The sequence below is a fragment of the Oncorhynchus gorbuscha genome, unplaced genomic scaffold (genome assembly GCF_021184085.1).
Source record: "Oncorhynchus gorbuscha isolate QuinsamMale2020 ecotype Even-year unplaced genomic scaffold, OgorEven_v1.0 Un_scaffold_631, whole genome shotgun sequence".
Taxonomy (NCBI): Eukaryota; Metazoa; Chordata; class Actinopteri; order Salmoniformes; family Salmonidae; genus Oncorhynchus; species Oncorhynchus gorbuscha.
The window spans coordinates 211689-234451 of NW_025745744.1; the positions used below are offsets into that span (position 1 = coordinate 211689).

A 22763-nucleotide genomic window follows, 5' to 3' on the forward strand; every position below is an offset into this window, starting at 1 on the left:
TTAGACCAATTCCGTTCCAGCCATTACCATGAACCCGTCCTCCCCAATTAAGGTGCCACCAACCTCCTGTGATACACACACACACACACACACACACACACACACACACACACACACACACACACACACACACACACACACACACACACACACACACACACACACACACACACACACACACACACACACACACACACCCCTCACCTGTTCCATCTGGCTATGGGGTATGAGGGAGAGGAAGGTGGTCAGGTTGGGGAAGCCGAAACCCAGGAAGGAACTCTCCAGATAACCATAGAAACTGTGGTTGTAGTTTGCGCCATAGCAACGGAGTGGGGAAGAGCCTATGGAGGGGGGCAGGGACAGGACTGTCAATCAAATATCCTTAACGGGAAATTCTGTGGTCAAAAATCAATATTACAAACTGACAACAAATACGATCGTTAGTTGTTTGAGTCGTAGGTTTTGTATCACGATATAAAAATATGAAAAACCGAATGTTGAGCTTTGGTGTTACAGCAAGACAAGTTTCAAGTATTTTAGTTTCATAGTATGCTGTGTATTTATAGTTTCATAGTATTCTGTAGTATTTATAGTTTCATGCTGGATATTTATAGTTTACATAGTATGCTTAGTATTTATAGTTTCATAGTATGCTGTAGTATTTATAGTTTCATAGTATGCTGTAGTATTTATAGTTTAGATAGTATGCTGTAGTATTTATAGTTTCATAGTATGCTGTAGTATTTATAGTTTCATAGTATGCTGTAGTATTTATAGTTTCATAGTATGCTGTAGTATTTATAGTTTCATAGTATGCTGTAGTATTTATAGTTTCATGTATGTGTAGTATTTATAGTTTCATAGTATTCTGTAGTATTTATAGTTTCATAGTATGCTGTAGTATTTATAGTTTCATAGTATGCTGTAGTATTTTTATAGTTTCATAGTTTCATATTCTGTAGTATTTATAGTTACATTTCTGTAGTATTTATAGTTTCATAGTATGCTGTAGTATTTATAGTTTCATAGTATGCTGTAGTATTTATAGTTTCATAGTATGCTGTAGTATTTATAGTTTCATAGTATTCTGTAGTATTTATAGTTTCATAGTATGCTGTAGTATTTATAGTTTCATAGTATGCTGTTATTTATAGTTTCATAATATTCTGTAGTATTTATAGTTACATAGTATGCTGTAGTATTTATAGTTTCATAGTATGCTGTAGTATTTATAGTTTCATAGTATGCTGTAGTATTTATAGTTTCATAGTATGCTGTAGTATTTATAGTTTCATAGTATGCTGTAGTATTTATAGTTTCATAGTATGCTGTAGTATTTATAGTTTCATTATGCTGTAGTATTTATAGTTTCATAGTATGCTGTAGTATTAATAGTTTCATAGTATGCTGTAGTATTTATAGTTTCTGTAGTATTTATAGTTTCATAGTATGCTGTAGTATTTATAGTTTCATAGTATGCTGTAGTATTTATAGTTTCATAGTATGCTGTAGTATTTATAGTTTCATAGTATTTATAGTTTCATAGTATACTGTAGTATTTATAGTTTCATAGTATTCTGTAGTATTTATAGTTTCATAGTATTCTGTAGTATTTATAGTTTCATAGTATTCTGTAGTATTTATAGTTTCATAGTATGCTGTAGTATTTATAGTTTCATAGTATGCTGTAGTATTTATAGTTTCATAGTATGCTGTAGTATTTATAGTTTCATAGTATGCTGTAGTATTTATAGTTTCATAGTATTCTGTAGTATTTATAGTTTCATAGTATGCTGTAGTATTTATAGTTTCATAGTATGCTGTAGTATTTATAGTTTCATAGTATGCTGTAGTATTTATAGTTTCATAGTATGCTGTAGTATTTATAGTTTCATAGTATGCTGTAGTATTTATAGTTTCATAGTATGCTGTAGTATTTATAGTTTCATAGTATGCTGTAGTATTTATAGTTTCATAGTATGCTGTAGTATTTATAGTTTCATAGTATGCTGTAGTATTTGTAGTTTCATAGTATGCTGTAGTATTTATAGTTTCATAGTATGCTGTAGTATTTATAGTTTCATAGTATTCTGTAGTATTTATAGTTTCATAGTATGCTGTAGTATTTATAGTTTCATAGTATGCTGTAGTATTTATAGTTTCATAGTATTCTGTAGTATTTATAGTTTCATAATATTCTGTAGTATTTATAGTTACATAGTATGCTGTAGTATTTATAGTTTCATAGTATGCTGTAGTATTTATAGTTTCATAGTATGCTGTAGTATTTATAGTTTCATAGTATGCTGTAGTATTTATAGTTTCATAGTATTCTGTAGTATTTATAGTTTCATAGTATGCTGTAGTATTTATAGTTTCATAGTATGCTGTAGTATTTATAGTTTCATAATATTCTGTAGTATTTATAGTTACATAGTATGCTGTAGTATTTATAGTTTCATAGTATGCTGTAGTATTTATAGTTTCATAGTATGCTGTAGTATTTATAGTTTCATAGTATGCTGTAGTATTTATAGTTTCATAGTATGCTGTAGTATTTATAGTTTCATAGTATGCTGTAGTATTTATAGTTTCATAGTATGCTGTAGTATTTATAGTTTCATAGTATGCTGTAGTATTTATAGTTTCATAGTATGCTGTAGTATTTATAGTTTCATAGTATGCTGTAGTATTTATAGTTTCATAGTATGCTGTAGTATTTATAGTTTCATAGTATGCTGTAGTATTTATAGTTTCATAGTATGCTGTAGTATTTATAGTTTCATAGTATGCTGTAGTATTTATAGTTTCATAGTATACTGTAGTATTTATAGTTTCATAGTATTCTGTAGTATTTATAGTTTCATAGTATTCTGTAGTATTTATAGTTTCATAGTATTCTGTAGTATTTATAGTTTCATAGTATGCTGTAGTATTTATAGTTTCATAGTATGCTGTAGTATTTATAGTTTCATAGTATGCTGTAGTATTTATAGTTTCATAGTATGCTGTAGTATTTATAGTTTCATAGTATGCTGTAGTATTTATAGTTTCATAGTATGCTGTAGTATTTATAGTTTCATAGTATTCTGTAGTATTTATAGTTTCATAGTATGCTGTAGTATTTATAGTTTCATAGTATGCTGTAGTATTTATAGTTTCATAGTATGCTGTAGTATTTATAGTTTCATAGTATGCTGTAGTATTTATAGTTTCATAGTATGCTGTAGTATTTATAGTTTCATAGTATGCTGTAGTATTTATAGTTTCATAGTATGCTGTAGTATTTATAGTTTCATAGTATGCTGTAGTATTTATAGTTTCATAGTATGCTGTAGTATTTATAGTTTCATAGTATGCTGTAGTATTTATAGTTTCATAGTATGCTGTAGTATTTATCATAGTATGCTGTAGTATTTATAGTTTCATAGTATGCTGTAGTATTTATAGTTTCATAGTATGCTGTAGTATTTATAGTTTCATAGTATGCTGTAGTATTTATAGTTTACATAGTATGCTGTAGTATTTATAGTTTCATAGTATGCTGTAGTATTTATAGTTTCATAGTATGCTGTAGTATTAATAGTTTCATAGTATGCTGTAGTATTTATAGTTTCATAGTATGCTGTAGTATTTATAGTTTCATAGTATGCTGTAGTATTTATAGTTTCATAGTATCTGTAGTATTTATAGTTTCATAGTATGCTGTAGTATTTATAGTTTCATAGTATGCTGTAGTATTTATAGTTTCATAGTATACTGTAGTATTTATAGTTTCATAGTATTCTGTAGTATTTATAGTTTCATAGTATTCTGTAGTATTTATAGTTTCATAGTATTCTGTAGTATTTATAGTTTCATAGTATGCTGTAGTATTTATAGTTTCATAGTATGCTGTAGTATTTATAGTTTCATAGTATGCTGTAGTATTTATAGTTTCATAGTATGCTGTAGTATTTATAGTTTCATAGTATGCTGTAGTATTTATAGTTTCATAGTATGCTGTAGTATTTATAGTTTCATAGTATGCTGTAGTATTTATAGTTTTATAGTATGCTGTAGTATTTATAGTTTCATAGTATGCTGTAGTATTTATAGTTTCATAGTATGCTGTAGTATTTATAGTTTCATAGTATGCTGTAGTATTTATAGTTACATAGTATGCTGTAGTATTTATAGTTTCATAGTATGCTGTAGTATTTATAGTTTCATAGTATGCTATAGTATTTATATTTCCAGTGGATGTGTTGTGGATGTCGGTCAGTACCTTGAAGGGAGAGGGTGATTTGATTAGACGTTTCTCTGTGTGTTGTCCTGAAGTGTAGGGAGGGTGGCGTTCAGCACCTCCACCCTTGGAGAGACAAACATGTCAGAAATGAAACATACCCGTCATCAAAATACAAGATGGCTGCCTCTCCTCTGCTGCTGAGAGTGACACTATCGTCTAACATGGATCTTGTACATTTAACATTTTATTCAGTTGGAAACAGGGGGAGGGAGGCAGGGTGGGAGAACAGTAGGAAGGACGGTGGGGAGTAGAGGACATGTGACTGTTTGGGAGCATTACAGAAAGCCCCCAACCCCTCCACACACTTTGAGATCAGTCAAAGATACAGGAAAACATGCTTCTACAGTCTCACGTGACATAGAGCAAGATTTAAGATAGATACACCCTGCACATCAACATCTCTACTGACTCAGGGTACTTCTATTCCCTACGTAGTGCACTACTTTACCCTGTGATACATTCCTAATGGCACCCTATTCCCTACGTAGTGCACTACTTTACTCTGTGATACATCCCTAATGGCACCCTATTCCCTACGTAGTGCACTACTTTACCCTAATATACATTCCTAATGGCTCCCTATTCCCTACGTAGTGCACTACTTTACCCTGTGATACATCCCTAATGGCTCCCTATTCCCTACGTAGTGCACTACTACTTCATCCCTGTGATACATCCCTATTGGCTCCCTATTCCCTACGTAGTGCACTACTTGTGACCGTAGTTTATAAGGAATAGGTTGCAGTTTATAAGGAATAGGGACGCAACCCTACATCCCCAGTGAAGATCAGTCCGTCTCTTACAGCTGCTGTCCAATGTTGCAGTTCCTCTGTGCGACCACACTGAAGAGGGGGGCGACATGAAGCGGGGACAGGTTGATCAGCAGTGGGCGGAGCCTGCTCTGAAGCCAGGTGAGTACTTCTTGGTCGCTAACAGAGCGGTCTGATAGGTTCCCGCGTTCAAACACCTGCTGGAGCATGGCTGAACGTACCGCCACCGGGAACTTAGACTCTTGACCCTACGGGGGGAGAGAGGGAGGGGAGAGGGGTGGAGAGAGGGAGGGAGGGAGGGAGGGAGGAAGGGAGGGGAGAGGGGTAGAGAGATGGAGGGGAGAGGGGTGGAGGGAGGGAGGGAGGGAGGGAGTGAGGGGGGGGGGGTAGAGAGATGGAGGGGAGAGGGGTGGAGGGAGGGAGGGAGGGAGGGAGGGAGGGAGGGAGGGAGGGAGGGGGAGATGAAAGGAGGAAGGGACAGGAAAGGTAAGAGAGGAAGAGGATGGGTAGCAGAGAGAGAGAACAGATAATGGAAGATAGTTGAATAATAGTCCAAATGGCACCCCTATTCCATACAGACAGACAGACAGACAGACAGACAGACAGACAGACAGACAGACAGACAGACAGACAGACAGACAGACAGACAGACAGACAGACAGACAGACAGACAGACAGACAGACAGACAGACAGACAGACAGACAGACAGACAGACAGACAGACAGACAGACAGATGAGCTTGTCTCACGGTGATGGAGACTACACAGACAGACAGACAGACAGACAGACAGACAGACAGACAGACAGACAGACAGACAGACAGACAGACAGACAGACAGACAGACAGACAGACAGACAGACAGACAGACAGACAGACAGATGAGCTTGTCTCACGGTGATGGAGACTACACAGACAGACAGACAGACAGACAGACAGACAGACAGACAGACAGACAGACAGACAGACAGACAGACAGACAGACAGACAGACAGACAGACAGACAGACAGACAGACAGACAGACAGACAGACAGATGAGCTTGTCTCACGGTGATGGAGACTACACAGACAGACAGACAGACAGACAGACAGACAGACAGACAGACAGACAGACAGACAGACAGACAGACAGACAGACAGACAGACAGACAGACAGACAGACAGACAGACAGACAGACAGACAGAGCTTGTCAGACGGTGATGGAGACAGACAGACATGAGCTTGTCTCACGGTGATGGAGACTACACAGACAGACAGACAGACAGACAGACAGACAGACAGACAGACAGACAGACAGACAGACAGACAGACAGACAGACAGACAGACAGACAGACAGACAGACAGACAGACAGACAGATGAGCTTGTCTCACGGTGATGGAGACTACACAGACAGACAGACAGACAGACAGACAGACAGACAGACAGACAGACAGACAGACAGACAGACAGACAGACAGACAGACAGACAGACAGACAGACAGACAGACAGACAGACAGACAGACAGACAGACAGACAGACGAGCTTGTCTCACGGTGATGGAGACTACACAGACAGACAGACAGACAGACAGACAGACAGACAGACAGACAGACAGACAGACAGACAGACAGACAGACAGACAGACAGACAGACAGACAGACAGACAGACAGACAGACAGACAGACAGACAGACAGACAGACAGACAGACAGACAGACAGACAGACAGACAGACAGACAGACAGACAGACGAGCTTGTCTCACGGTGATGGCCAGAGAGAAGTCCGTGAAGAAGTCAGTGAAGAGGATGTTGGGTACGTAGTTCATCAGTATGGTGACGTCAGCAGCAGAGCTGAGCTGGTCTGGACTGGAGGACACCTCTGCCAACTGTCTCACTGTGAGCTGGGGCAGGGCCTCCGTCTGCAGCACACACACAACTCACATTATAACCACAGACAACATTATTACAGACACTATCACTGTGAGCTGGGGCAGGGCCTCCGTCTGCAGCACACACACAACTCACATTAGTCTGCAAAACTGTATTATTCGCCTACCTCCTCATGCCTTTTGCACACATTGTATATAGACTGCCCATTTTTTTTTCTGTGTTACTGACTTGTTAATTGTTTATTCCATGTGTAACTCTGTGTTGTCTGTTCACACTGCTATGCTTTTATCTTGGCCAGGTCGCAGTTGCAAATGAGAACTTGTTCTCAACTAGCCTACCTGGTTAAATAAAGGTGAAAAAAATATATAAAAAAATAAATAACCACAGACAACATTATTACAGACACTATCACTGTGAGCTGGGGCAGGGCCTCCGTCTGCAGCACACACACATCTCACATTATAACCACAGACAACATTATTACAGACACTATCACTGTGAGCTGGGGCAGGGCCTCCGTCTGCAGCACACACACAACTCACATTATAACCACAGACAACATTATTACAGACACTATCACTGTGAGCTGGGGCAGGGCCTCCGTCTGCAGCACACACACAACTCACATTATAACCACAGACAACATTATTACAGACACTATCACTGTGAGCTGGGGCAGGGCCTCCGTCTGCAGCACACACACATCTCACATTATAACCACAGACAACATTATTACAGACACTATCACTGTGAGCTGGGGCAGGGCCTCCGTCTGCAGCACACACACAACTCACATTATAACCACAGACAACATTATTACAGACACTATCACTGTGAGCTGGGGCAGGGCCTCCGTCTGCAGCACACACACAACTCACATTATAACCACAGACAACATTATTACAGACACTATCACTGTGAGCTGGGGCAGGGCCTCCGTCTGCAGCACACACACAACTCACATTATAACCACAGACAACATTATTACAGACACTATCACTGTGAGCTGGGGCAGGGCCTCCGTCTGCAGCACACACACAACTCACATTATAACCACAGACAACATTATTACAGACACTATCACTGTGAGCTGGGGCAGGGCCTCCGTCTGCAGCACACACACAACTCACATTATAACCACAGACAACATTATTACAGACACTATCACTGTTAGCTGGTGTAACAGTTCAGTCTGCAGCACAGACACAACAACAGACATTATTACAGACACTATCACTGTTAGCTGGTGTAACAGATCCGTCTGCAGTACAGACACAACAACAGACACTATTCCACTATTCCATTGCCACAGGACAACAGGACAACAGACAGTTACCACAGAGAAGCTGGCCAGTAGTCTCTGCATGTCCTTGAAGGAGGCGAAGGCAGAGAATCCTCTGAAGTTCTTCAGCAGCCAGTCTCCACTGTTCAGGGTGTCAGAGCTACAGCTGGGGTCTGGGAACACACAGACAACACATTTAGAGAGAACACACAGACAATACATTTAGAGAGAACACACAGACAACACATTTAGAGAGAACACACAGACAATACATTTAGAGAGAACACACAGACAACACATTTAGAGAGAACACACAGACAATACATTTAGAGAGAACACACAGACAATACATTTAGAGAGAACACACAGACAACACATTTAGAGAGAACACACAGACAACACATTTAGAGAGAACACACAGACAACACATTTAGAGAGAACACACAGACAATACATTTAGAGAGAACACACAGACAACACATTTAGAGAGAACACACAGACAACACATTTAGAGAGAACACACAGACAATACATTTAGAGAGAACACACAGACAACACATTTAGAGAGAACACACAGACAATACATTTAGAGAGAACACACAGACAACACATTTAGAGAGAACACACAGACAACACATTTAGAGAGAACACATTTAGAGAGAACACATTTAGAGAGAACACATTTAGACAACACATTTAGAGAACACATTTAGACAACACATTTAGAGAGAACACATTTAGACAACACATTTAGAGAGAACATATTTAGACAACACATTTAGAGAGAACACATTTAGAGAGAACACATTTAGACAACACATTTAGACAACAAATTTAGAGAGAACACATTTAGAGAAAAGTCCCTGCTGGTGTTTCAGTGCCAGTCTATTGAAGATCCCATAGTAACTCTCCAGATAACACTTTCAGAAGTGTGTTTGTGTTATTTACACAGCAGTTTGACTGACAACGGCTGTGTCTGAAATGACCCTCTCTTCCCTACAAGGCATTACTTTGGAACAGGGCCTATAGAAAAAGTAATGCGCCTTCAGGCTCACCACTCTATTGGTCAGTACCAGTGTCATTTGATTTGATTTGTTACCTGCTGAGGCTCAGTTCTTATTGGTCAGTACCTGATGAGGCTCAGTTCTTATTGGTCAGTACCTGCTGAGGTTCAGTTCCTATCGGTCAGTACCTGATGAGGCTCAGTTCTTATTGGTCAGTACCTGCTGAGGTTCAGTTCCTATCGGTCAGTACCTGATGAGGCTCAGTTCTTATTGGTTAGTACCAGCTGTGGCTCAGTTCCTATTGGTCACTACCGGCTGTGGCTCTGTTCCTATTGGTCAGTACCGGATGTGGCTCAGTTTCTTTTGGTCAGTAAATGATGAGGCTCAGTTCTTATTGGTCAGTACCAGCTGTGGCTCAGTTCCTATTGGTCAGTACCGGCTGTGGCTCTGGTCCTATTGGTCAGTACCGGCTGTGGCTCTGCTCCTATTGGTCAGTACCGGCTGTGGCTCAGTTCCTATTGGTCAGTATCTGCTGAGGCTCAGTTCCTATTGGTTAGTACCTGGTGAGACTCAGTTCCTATTGGTCAGTACCTGCTGTGTTGTTCCTGGAAAGAAAGACCTCTATGTAGGTAGTATAGACTGATATCTGTCTGGACTGGTCCATGGCTGAGTGGTGGCTGCTCAGGATCTGAACGCTGAGGGAAAAGACAAAGGGGTTAGAGGTTATTATCGCTGCAGAGCAAATCTCTTGGACACAACTCAATCATCTCCACAATGAAGAGTTGTCGCAGTGTAAGATTTGATGCAGCAGACCAGGATTTGGAGATTTCTTTTTAAAGTGCAGACCATCTGGTTTAAATTTGAGGATATTTGTATCTGCATGGGGTGAACCGTTTAGAAATTACAACATATTTTGTACATAGTCCCTCCCTTTTAAAGGGACCAAAAGAATTGGGACAAATTCACCTCTATGTGTATTAAAGTAGTAAGTATTTGGTCCCATATTCCGAGTACCAGATGATCACATAAAGCTCATGACTCTACAATCTTGTTGGATACATTTGCTGTTTGTTTTGATTGTTTCAGATGATTTTGGACCCAATAGAAATCACTGGTAAATAGTGTGTTGTGTCACGTTAGAGTCTCTTTTATTATAAATAAGAATATAATATGTTTCTAAACATGTCTACATTAATGTGGATGCGACCGTGATGATGGATAGTCCTGAATAAAATTGTGAATAGTGATGAGAGAGAAAGTTACAGACACACAAATATCACCCCCCCCCCAAATGCTATCCTCCCTTGTTATTATAATGGTGAGAGGTTAGCATGTCTTGGAGGTATGATTTAAAATGCTAACCTCCCTTGTTATTATAATGGTGAGAGGTTAGCATGTCTTGGAGGTATGATTTAAATGCTAACCTCCCTTGTTATTATAATGGTGAGAGGTTAGCATGTCTTGGAGGTATGATTTAAAATGCTAAACTCCCTTGTTATATTATATACGTACGTGGTCTGGTAGGTGATATTATAACCTGGTCTGGTAGGTGATATTATAACATGGTCTGGTAGGTGATATTATAACATGGTCTGGTAGGTGATATTATAACATGGTCTGGTAGGTGATGTTATAACATGGTCTGGTAGGTGATGTTATAACATGGTCTGGTAGGTGATATTATAACATGGTCTGGTAGGTGATGTTATAACATGGTCTGGTAGGTGATGTTATAACATGGTCTGGTAGGTGATATTATAACATGGTCTGGTAGGTGATATTATAACATGGTCTGGTAGGTGATATTATAACATGGTCTGGTAGGTGATATTATAACATGGTCTGGTAGGTGATATTATAACATGGTCTGGTAGGTGATATTATAACATGGTCTGGTAGGTGATATTATAACATGGTCTGGTAGGTGATATTATAACATGGTCTGGTAGGTGATATTATAACATGGTCTGGTAGGTGATATTATATTATATATAGTAACGGTAGTACGTACGTGGTCTGGTAGGTGATATTATATTATATATAGTAACGGTAGTACGTACGTGGTCTGGTAGGTGATGTTATATTATATATAGTAACGGTAGTACGTACGTGGTCTGGTAGGTGATATTATATTATATATAGTAACGGTAGTACGTACGTGGTCTGGTAGGTGATATTATATTATATATAGTAACGGTAGTACGTACGTGGTCTGGTAGGTGATATTATATTATATATAGTAACGGTAGTACGTACGTGGTCTGGTAGGTGATATTATATTATATATAGTAACGGTAGTACGTACGTGGTCTGGTAGGTGATATTATATTATATATAGTAACGGTAGTACGTACGTGGTCTGGTAGGTGATATTATATTATATATAGTAACGGTAGTACGTACGTGGTCTGGTAGGTGATATTATATTATATATATAGTAACGGTAGTACGTACGTGGTCTGGTAGGTGATATTATATTATATATAGTAACGGTAGTACGTACGTGGTCTGGTAGGTGATATTATATTATATATAGTAACGGTAGTACGTACGTGGTCTGGTAGGTGATATTATAACATGGTCTGGTAGGTGATGTTATATTATATATAGTAACGGTAGTACGTACGTGGTCTGGTAGGTGATGTTATATTATATATAGTAACGGTAGTACGTACGTGGTCTGGTAGGTGATATTATATTATATATAGTAACGGTAGTACGTACGTGGTCTGGTAGGTGATATTATATTATATATAGTAATGGTAGTACGTACGTGGTCTGGTAGGTGATATTATATTATATATAGTAACGGTAGTACGTACGTGGTCTGGTAGGTGATGTTATATATATAGTAACGGTAGTACGTACGTGGTCTGGTAGGTGATGTTATATTATATATAGTAACGGTAGTACGTACGTGGTCTGGTAGGTGATATTATATTATATATAGTAACGGTAGTACGTACGTGGTCTGGTAGGTGATATTATATTATATATAGTAACGGTAGTACGTACGTGGTCTGGTAGGTGATATTATATTATATATAGTAACGGTAGTACGTACGTGGTCTGGTAGGTGATATTATATTATATATAGTAACGGTAGTACGTACGTGGTCTGGTAGGTGATATTATATTATATATAGTAACGGTAGTACGTACGTGGTCTGGTAGGTGATATTATATTATATATAGTAACGGTAGTACGTACGTGGTCTGGTAGATGATATTATATTATATATAGTAACGGTAGTACGTACGTGGTCTGGTAGGTGATATTATATATATATATATAGTAACGGTAGTACGTACGTGGTCTGGTAGGTGATATTATATTATATATAGTAACGGTAGTACGTACGTGGTCTGGTAGGTGATATTATATTATATATAGTAACGGTAGTACGTACGTGGTCTGGTAGGTGATATTATAACATGGTCTGGTAGGTGATGTTATATTATATATAGTAACGGTAGTACGTACGTGGTCTGGTAGGTGATGTTATATTATATATAGTAACGGTAGTACGTACGTGGTCTGGTAGGTGATATTATATTATATATAGTAACGGTAGTACGTACGTGGTCTGGTAGGTGATATTATATTATATATAGTAATGGTAGTACGTACGTGGTCTGGTAGGTGATATTATATTATATATAGTAACGGTAGTACGTACGTGGTCTGGTAGGTGATATTATATTATATATAGTAACGGTAGTACGTACGTGGTCTGGTAGGTGATATTATATTATATATAGTAACGGTAGTACGTACGTGGTCTGGTAGGTGATATTATATTATATATAGTAACGGTAGTACGTACGTGGTCTGGTAGGTGATATTATATTATATATAGTAACGGTAGTACGTACGTGGTCTGGTAGGTGATATTATATTATATATAGTAACGGTAGTACGTACGTGGTCTGGTAGGTGATATTATATTATATATAGTAACGGTAGTACGTACGTGGTCTGGTAGGTGATATTATATTATATATAGTAACGGTAGTACGTACGTGGTCTGGTAGGTGATATTATATTATATATAGTAACGGTAGTACGTACGTGGTCTGGTAGATGATATTATATTATATATAGTAACGGTAGTACGTACGTGGTCTGGTAGGTGATATTATATATATATATATAGTAACGGTAGTACGTACGTGGTCTGGTAGGTGATATTATATTATATATAGTAACGGTAGTACGTACGTGGTCTGGTAGGTGATATTATATTATATATAGTAACGGTAGTACGTACGTGGTCTGGTAGGTGATATTATAACATGGTCTGGTAGGTGATGTTATATTATATATAGTAACGGTAGTACGTACGTGGTCTGGTAGGTGATGTTATATTATATATAGTAACGGTAGTACGTACGTGGTCTGGTAGGTGATATTATATTATATATAGTAACGGTAGTACGTACGTGGTCTGGTAGGTGATATTATATTATATATAGTAACGGTAGTACGTACGTGGTCTGGTAGGTGATGTTATATTATATATAGTAACGGTAGTACGTACGTGGTCTGGTAGGTGATGTTATATTATATATAGTAATGGTAGTACGTACGTGGTCTGGTAGGTGATATTATATTATATATAGTAACGGTAGTACGTACGTGGTCTGGTAGGTGATATTATATTATATATAGTAACGGTAGTACGTACGTGGTCTGGTAGGTGATATTATATTATATATAGTAACGGTAGTACGTACGTGGTCTGGTAGGTGATATTATATTATATATAGTAACGGTAGTACGTACGTGGTCTGGTAGGTGATATTATATTATATATAGTAACGGTAGTACGTACGTGGTCTGGTAGGTGATATTATATTATATATAGTAACGGTAGTACGTACGTGGTCTGGTAGGTGGAGCAGCTGAAGTTCTTGGTGCCGAGGCAGGACAGGAAGTCAGTGGAGACGGCAGGTAGGAAGGGACGCAGTCTGGTGTTGAACCAGAGGTTGATGATTTTCTCATCTCTGAGACTAGCCAGGCTGAAGCTGTCCAACCTTACCTCTCTTATAGCATCCAGGGCCTGGGACACTGCTGGAGAGCTGGGGTCTAGTGTCTGGAGAACATGGTTTTAAAAAACAAAACAATTTCGTTATCAGGAAATGACTGAATGTCGGCGTTCAGAATCATATTTTTGACCCTGGCAGATCTACTGGTAGTATGGAAGTAATGTCTCCTTTTCTTTGTAGGAAAATACAACCAAAGACAAGTCCGATCAAAAGAGGAGACCTACATACAGTAATAGTCAGTCAGTACGTTTATATGTACAGTTTAAGTGTGATATGAATAGATAAGAGTTTTATCTCACGGTGTTGAAAAAGAGATCCAGGGCTGAGTTCAGGACCACCGAGACCTTAGAGAAGAACAGTTTCCAGATCTGTGCTGAGTGGCTGGTGTTACCAGACAGCTTACACTTCAACAGGCTCACCAAGTTTTCCGATGTCAACATAGACAGCTGGAGGGTAAAGAAGGGACAGAAAGAGAAAAAACATGTACAAAATCATGTAATATATATAATATATATATATAATAATAATATATCATAATAATAATACATGAGATTTATATATCTACTAGTATATAATAATATATAATAATAATAATATATAATAATATATAATAATAATATATAATAATATATAATATATAATAATAATAATATATAATAATAATATTATATAATAATAATATAATAATAATAATATATATAATAATAATAATAATATATAATAATACTATATAATAATAATAATATATAATAATAATATTATATAATAATAATATAATAATAAGAATAATATATAATAATAATAATATATAATAATAATATTATATAATAATACTATATAATAATAATATTATATAATAATACTATAATAATAATAATAATATATAATAATAATATATAATAATAATAATATATAATAATACTATATAATAATAATATATAATAATAATAATATATAATAATAATATTATATAATAATACTATATAATAATAATATATAATAATAATAATATATAATAATAATATTATATAATAATACTATATAATAATAATAATACATGAGATTTATATATAATAGTATATAATAATATATATAATAATATATAATATAATAATAATATATAATAATAATATATAATAATAATAATATATAATAATAATAATAATAATAATAATAATATATAATAATAATAATATATAATAATAATATTATATAATAATACTATATAATAATAATAATATATGAGATTTATATATCTACTAGTATATAATAATACTATGTAATAATAATAATATATAATAATATATAATAATAATATATATTAATAATATATAATAATAATATACAATAATAATATTACTATATAATATAATAATACTATATAATAATAATAATATATAATAATAATAAGATATAATAATAATATTATATAATAATAATAATAATAATACATGAGATTTATATATCTAATAATATATAATAATACTAATATATAATAATACTAATATAAAATAATAATAATATATAATAATAATATATAATAATACTAATATAATAATAATAATAATATATAATAATAATAATATAAAATAATAATAATATCTAATAATAATATAAAATAATAATAATATCTAATAATAATATATAATAATACTAATATATAATAATACTAATATATAATAATACTAATATAAAATAATAATAATATATAATAATAATATATAATAATACTAATATATAATAATAATAATATATAATAATACTAATATATAATAATACTAATATAAAATAATAATAATATATAATAATAATATATAATAATACTAATATATAATAATAATAATATATAATAATAATAATATATAATAATAATAAGATATAATAATAATAATAATAATACATGAGATTTATATATCTAATAATATATAATAATACTAATATATAATAATACTAATATAAAATAATAATAATATATAATAATACTATATAATAATAATATATAATAATAATAATATATAATAATAATATTATATAATAATACTATATAATAATAATATATAATAATAATAATATATAATAATAATATTATATAATAATACTATATAATAATAATAATACATGAGATTTATATATCTAATAGTATATAATAATACTATGTAATAATAATAATATATAATAATATATAATAATAATATATATTAATAATATATAATAATAATATAAAATAATAATAATATCTAATAATAATATAAAATAATAATAATATCTAATAATAATATATAATAATACTAATATATAATAATAATATATAATAATAATATATAATAATAATATAAAATAATAATAATATCTAATAATAATATATAATAATAATAATATATAATAATAATATATAATAATAATATAAAATAATAATAATATCTAATTATAATATAAAATAATAATAATATCTAATAATAATATATAATAATACTAATATATAATAATAATATACAATAATAATATATAATAATAATATAAAATAATAATAACATATAATAATAATATATAATAATACTAATATATAATAATAATATATAATAATACTAATATATAATAATAATAATATATAATAATATCTAATAATAATACATGAGATTTATATATATACTAATATATAATAATAATAATATATAATACTAATATATAATAATAATACTATATAATAATAATAATATATAATAATAATAATATATAATAATAATATATAATAATACTAATACATGAGATTTATATATCGCTTTACAAGGACCCAGAGACGCTTTACAGTAGAGAGCAAAGAAACCAGAAAACAAACAAAAAGTCAGACCAAATCACAAAACAAGAACATCTGGGTCACTTCTGCGGTTGTTCAACTAGAAAAACAATTTTAAAAATTGAACAGAAACGTGACAGTTGTGAAGAATTCTTCGTACCGAGCCACAAGCGTAAACATCGACGCCGAAATCACAGAGGACTCCGCTGATCTGCCCGTTGTCAAGGCGACCCTGTAGAGCAGTGCTGAAGGAATCAACAACAGATATTCAGATGGTTGTTGGAAATATGACAGAAAGAGGAGATGTGAAAAGCAGCATTAGAAAAGGCTTGAGACCATGTCACCAATTAACGCAAATTAACAGATGTTTTTTTGTTTGTTTGTTTAAATGTTTAAAAACAAACACACAAAACAAACAGAAGCTAACAGAAATTATCTTTGAATAACTCACCTGTTGACACCAGCACAAACTTTTGTCTCTGTAAACAATAAGTCACGAACAATTAGTTATTTCTGAATAATAATCAATGGAATGCAAGCAATTATTGATCACTATGAAATCAATTGAATAATATAATAATCAATGTTTGGTGAATTAATATATCACAACAACAACAACAAAAAATCGTACCATTAACTGGGGTGACATTGCACTGAGGGAAAGATGAAATATAATGAGTTCCAATCTGCTTTGCAGTGTCCAGATAAATCACACAGTCACATCAACCTGTAAGACAGAACTCAAACAGATACTCACCTCTCCACTGTATACAATGCAACCTGTGAGGGGGAAAATCAAATGTGTAAGATGTCAGGCAGTAAAGGGGATTCTTCATAACATGTTTAATAATAATAATATATGCCATTTAGCAGACGCTTTTATCCAAAGCGACTTACAGTCATGTGTGCATACATTCTACGTATGGGTGGTCCCGGGAATCGAACCCACTACCCTGGCGTTACAAGCGCCATGCTCTACCAACTGAGCTACAGAAGGATCAAGTAAAAACAACAAAATACAGGCTAGAATACTCTGGAACCAATACGGTGCTCCCTAACGGTCCTGTTCAAAATACGGGCCAGAATACTCTAGAACCAATACGGTGCTCCCTAACGGTCCTGTTCAAAATACGGGCCAGAATACTCTGGAACCAATACGGTGCTCCCTAAGGGCCCTGTTCAAAAGTATTGCACTAAACAGGAAATAGACTCAGCCAATTGAATCCAGTGTTGTTGATTAAAACCCGTCTCTCACCTGATGGGACGGTCTGTAGTAAAGCCGTCTTGCTGGAGGTGAGGGCGGACTCTATCTCCATGGTAACAGTGGGTACGGCCTGATCCAGTCTGGTGAAACTAAATAAACAACAACAACAACAACAACAGGAGAGTTTTTAAGTTCTATTTTTACATGGCTATATCCCAAAATGGCACCCTATTCCCTACATATGTCACGTTCTGACCTTAGTTCTTTTGTTATGTCTTTGTGTTAGGTTGGTCAGGGCGTGAGTTGGGGTGGGTTGTCTATGTTCGTTTTTCTATGTTGTGTTTTGGCCTGGTATGGTTCTCAATCAGAGGCAGGTGTCGTTAGTTGTCCCTGATTGAGAATCATACTCAGGTAGCCTGGTTGTCTCTGATTGAGAATCATACTCAGGTAGCCTGGTTGTCTCTGATTGAGAATCATACTCAGGTAGCCTGGTTGTCTCTGATTGAGAATCATACTCAGGTAGCCTGGTTGTCTCTGATTGAGAATCATACTCAGGTAGCCTGGTTGTCTCTGATTGAGAATCATACTCAGGTAGCCTGGTTGTCTCTGATTGAGAATCATACTCAGGTAGCCTGGTTGTCTCTGATTGAGAATCATACTCAGGTAGCCTGGTTGTCTCTGATTGAGAATCATACTCAGGTAGCCTGGTTGTCTCTGATTGAGAATCATACTCAGGTAGCCTGGTTGTCTCTGATTGAGAATCATACTCAGGTAGCCTGGTTGTCTCTGATTGAGAATCATACTCAGGTAGCCTGGTTGTCTCTGATTGAGAATCATACTCAGGTAGCCTGGTTGTCTCTGATTGAGAATCATACTCAGGTAGCCTGGTTGTCTCTGATTGAGAATCATACTCAGGTAGCCTGGTTGTCTCTGATTGAGAATCATACTCAGGTAGCCTGGTTGTCTCTGATTGAGAATCATACTCAGGTAGCCTGGTTGTCTCTGATTGAGAATCATACTCAGGTGTCGTTAGTTGTCTCTGATTGAGAATCATACTCAGGTGCGTTAGTTGTCTCTGATTGAGAATCATACTCAGGTAGCCTGGTTGTCTCTGATTGAGAATCATACTCAGGTAGCCTGGTTGTCTCTGATTGAGAATCATACTCAGGTAGCCTGGTTGTCTCTGATTGAGAATCATACTCAGGTAGCCTGGTTGTCTCTGATTGAGAATCATACTCAGGTAGCCTGGTTGTCTCTGATTGAGAATCATACTCAGGTAGCCTGGTTGTCTCTGATTGAGAATCATACTCAGGTAGCCTGGTTGTCTCTGATTGAGAATCATACTCAGGTAGCCTGGTTGTCTCTGATTGAGAATCATACTCAGGTAGTTTTTCTGATTGAGGGTGACTGTTTCCTGATTTTGTTGTCCTGGTTGTCACCATTCAGGAGCCTGGTTGTTTCCTGTTTTGTTGAGTGTCACCATTCCTGGTTGTTTTCATTCACTTTGTTATTTTTTGTATTGAGTCGTGTTCAGTCTTTATTAAAGTATCATGGACATTTACCACGCTGCGTATTGGTCCGATCCTTCTTGCTCCTCAAAGGAGGAGGAAGAAGAAACCTGTTACAACATACTGCATTACTTTAGACCAGAGCCCTATTGACCCTGGTTAAAAGTAGTGCACTATGTAGGGAATTAGGGTGCATTTCTGGTCAAAAGTAGTGCACTATATAGGGAATAGGGTGCCATTCTGGTCAAAAGTAATACACTATGTAGGGAATAGGGTGCCATTCTGGTCAAAAGTAGTGCACTATGTAGGGAATAGGGTGCCATTCTGGTCAAAAGTAATGCACTATGTAGGGAATAGGGTGCCATTCTGGTCAAAAGTAGTGCACTATGTAGGGAATAGGGTGCCATTCTGGTCAAAAGTAGTGCACTATGTAGGGAATAGGGTGCCATTTCTGACACAAAATTGGTAATTCATGGGATTGTCATGGGATGTCCTCATGGGATGTTGTCACGCCCTGGTCGAGAGAGTCTATGGCTGTCTGAAGTGGTTCTCAATCAGAGGCAGGTGTTTATCGTTGTCTCTGATTGGGAACCATATTTAGGCAGCCATATTCTTTGGTTGTATTGTGGGTGATTGTCCTGAGTGTCTTGATGTCCTTGTTTGATGTTAGTTGACACAAGTATAGGCTGTTTTCGGTTTTCGTTTATTTGTTTTGTAGTATTTGTGTTTAGTCGTGTTTAGTCGTGTTTACGTTTGTTTTCAATAAACATGGATCGCAATCGACACGCTGCAGTTTACCATGCCGCTTGGTCTGAGTTGGGTGGGTGATTCTGTCAGGGTTTTCCTGTGGTGAAGTAGAGGACCAAACTGCAGCGTGTCGATTGCGATCCATGTTTATTGAAAACAAACGTAAACACGACTAAACACAAATACTACAAAACAAATAACCGAAAACAGCCTATACTTGTGTCAACTAACATCGAACAAGGACATCAGAACAATCACCAACAATTGTTTACAGACAGATTATTTAATTTATAATTCACTGTATCACCATTACAGTGGGTCAATATAAAACAATATTGAGGTAAGATAGAAATCGATCTTTCAAGCTGGACAATAACCTAAAACACAAAGCCAAACCTACACTGGAGTTCCTTACCAAGAACACGGTAAATGTTCCCTTGAGGCCGAGTTCCAGTGTTTTGTTATTAAATCTGCTTGAAAATCAAAGGCAACACCTGAAATTTTTTGTCTAGCAACGATCAACAAACAACTTGAGTTTAAAAAAAAGAATAATGGGCAAATGTTGCCCAATCCAGGTGTGGAAAGCTCTGAGAGACTTACCCAGAAAGGCTCACAGCTGTAATCACTACCAATCCAGGTGTGTAAAGCTCTTAAAGACCCAGAAAGGCTCACAGCTGTAATCACTACCAATCCAGGTGTGTAAAAGCTCTTAAAGACCCAGAAAGGCTCACAGCTGTAATCACTACCAATCCAGGTGTGTAAAAGCTCTTAAAGACCCAGAAAGGCTCACAGCTGTAATCACAACCAATCCAGGTGTGTAAAAGCTCTTAAAGACCCAGAAAGGCTCACAGCTGTAATCACAACCAATCCAGGTGTGTAAAGCTCTTAAAGCCAAACCTACACCCAGAAAGGCTCACAGCTGTAATCACTTGAAAACCAATCCAGGTGTGGAAAGCTCAACAAAGACTTACCCAGTTTAAAAAAGACTCACAGCTGTAATCACAACCAATCCAGGTGTGGAAAGCTCTGAGAGACTTACCCAGAAAGACTCACAGCTGTAATCACTACCAATCCAGGTGTGGAAAGCTCTGAGAGACTTACCCAGAAAGACTCACAGCTGTAATCACTACCAATCCAGGTGTGGAAAGCTCTGAGAGACTTACCCAGAAAGACTCACAGCTGTAATCACTACCAATCCAGGTGTGGAAAGCTCTGAAAGACCCAGAAAGGCTCACAGCTGTAATCACAACCAATCCAGGTGTGGAAAGCTCTGAGAGACTTACCCAGAAAGACTCACAGCTGTAATCGCTGCCAAAGATGATTCTAACATGTATTGGCTCAGAGGGGTTGAATACTTATCTAATTAAAATACTGTTTATCAGTGTTTTATTTTTCATAATTTTTGGGGGAACAAATGTTGGAATTTTTTCATCCACTTTGACATTACAGAGTATTTTGTGCAGATCGTTGACAGAAAAAAAAATGACGTCTATTTTAAATTCCACTTTGTAACACAACAAAATGTGGAAAAGGTCAAGGGGTGTGAATCCTTTCTGAAGACACTGTATTAGGTTACAAACCTGTTTGGATATCATGTTAATTATACTTTAGAGAAAGACCCCACTGAACGATTCAGAAATATAAAGAATCATATTTGTCTCGGTAAATGTTTTTTCTAACACAAGGAAGAGACATTTTATCACAGTTTTCACCCATTCTGAGCAGAGTGGGTGGACACCCTATCTATGGGTACAGTACCACTTACATGATCTTGTAGGAGGCACAAGGGATATTTTCCTAAAGACAGAAAAAGGTTAAGGTTAGTATTTGGTTTGAATCAATGATTATCTGTAAGACTGTATTTTTGAAGACAAGGACAGAAGAGAGATGTACCTGTTTGGTCAGGCTGACAAGTTGTTGCAGGAACTCAGGGAGTCTCCTCTCCTTTGGTGACTCAGTCAGGTAGTCAAACACTGTGTTGACGATGACATCTTTCACTGGAAGACCAGGAAGAGGCAACACCACCAGCTCTGCTGTCTGCTTTGGAGAGAGAACCTCCAGGGCTGACAACTGGAAGGAGAGGAGACAAGAAAGTTATCTAACCTAATAAACCAAAAATACAATTTCCCTATCAGATGAGTCAAAAACATACATGTTTCTGATATAGAGACTCAGGTTTCTATAAAAGAAAATCCACATAGGGCATCAAAACACCCCTTTAACACATTACAAGGACAAATATCTA

At 35.6% G+C, this 22763-nt stretch overlaps 2 protein-coding genes across 2 annotated transcripts in view; both read right to left on the reverse strand.

Moving 5' to 3' along the window:
• Positions 1-4290: 4290 nt before the first annotated feature.
• LOC124019554 lies at positions 4291-14313 on the reverse strand. Its single transcript, XM_046334919.1, has 6 exons — positions 14101-14313; positions 9808-9911; positions 8267-8385; positions 6804-6959; positions 5092-5306; positions 4291-4351 (listed from the first exon to the last, which is right to left on the reverse strand). The coding sequence occupies exons 2-6, from the start codon at positions 9878-9880 to the stop codon at positions 4291-4293; spliced, it is 624 nt and encodes a 207-aa protein (XP_046190875.1). The 5' UTR covers positions 9881-9911; positions 14101-14313.
• Positions 14314-14555: 242 nt separating this feature from the next.
• Positions 14556-22763, reverse strand: part of LOC124019555 — a 78854-nt gene continuing 70646 nt past the window's right edge. The window contains exons 70-77 of the mRNA XM_046334920.1: positions 22412-22588; positions 22284-22315; positions 18315-18412; positions 17817-17839; positions 17691-17712; positions 17511-17538; positions 17220-17304; positions 14556-14711 (exon numbers count right to left, since the gene is read on the reverse strand). Of these exons, the coding sequence (XP_046190876.1) occupies positions 14556-14711; positions 17220-17304; positions 17511-17538; positions 17691-17712; positions 17817-17839; positions 18315-18412; positions 22284-22315; positions 22412-22588 (621 nt within the window). The remainder of the gene's footprint in view (positions 14712-17219; positions 17305-17510; positions 17539-17690; positions 17713-17816; positions 17840-18314; positions 18413-22283; positions 22316-22411; positions 22589-22763) is intronic.

Bases quoted from the DNA above. Each gene is read 5' to 3' on its own strand.
- LOC124019554 (XM_046334919.1), bottom strand. From the start codon at position 9,880: ATGGACCAGTCCAGACAGATATCAGTCTATACTACCTACATAGAGGTC. The intron at 8,386-9,807 runs GTACTGACCAAT...GTGTGTTCCCAG, and splicing joins TTCCAGGAACAACACAGCAG to ACCCCAGCTGTAGCTCTGAC. The intron at 6,960-8,266 runs GTAACTGTCTGT...TGTGTGCTGCAG, and splicing joins TACTGGCCAGCTTCTCTGTG to ACGGAGGCCCTGCCCCAGCT.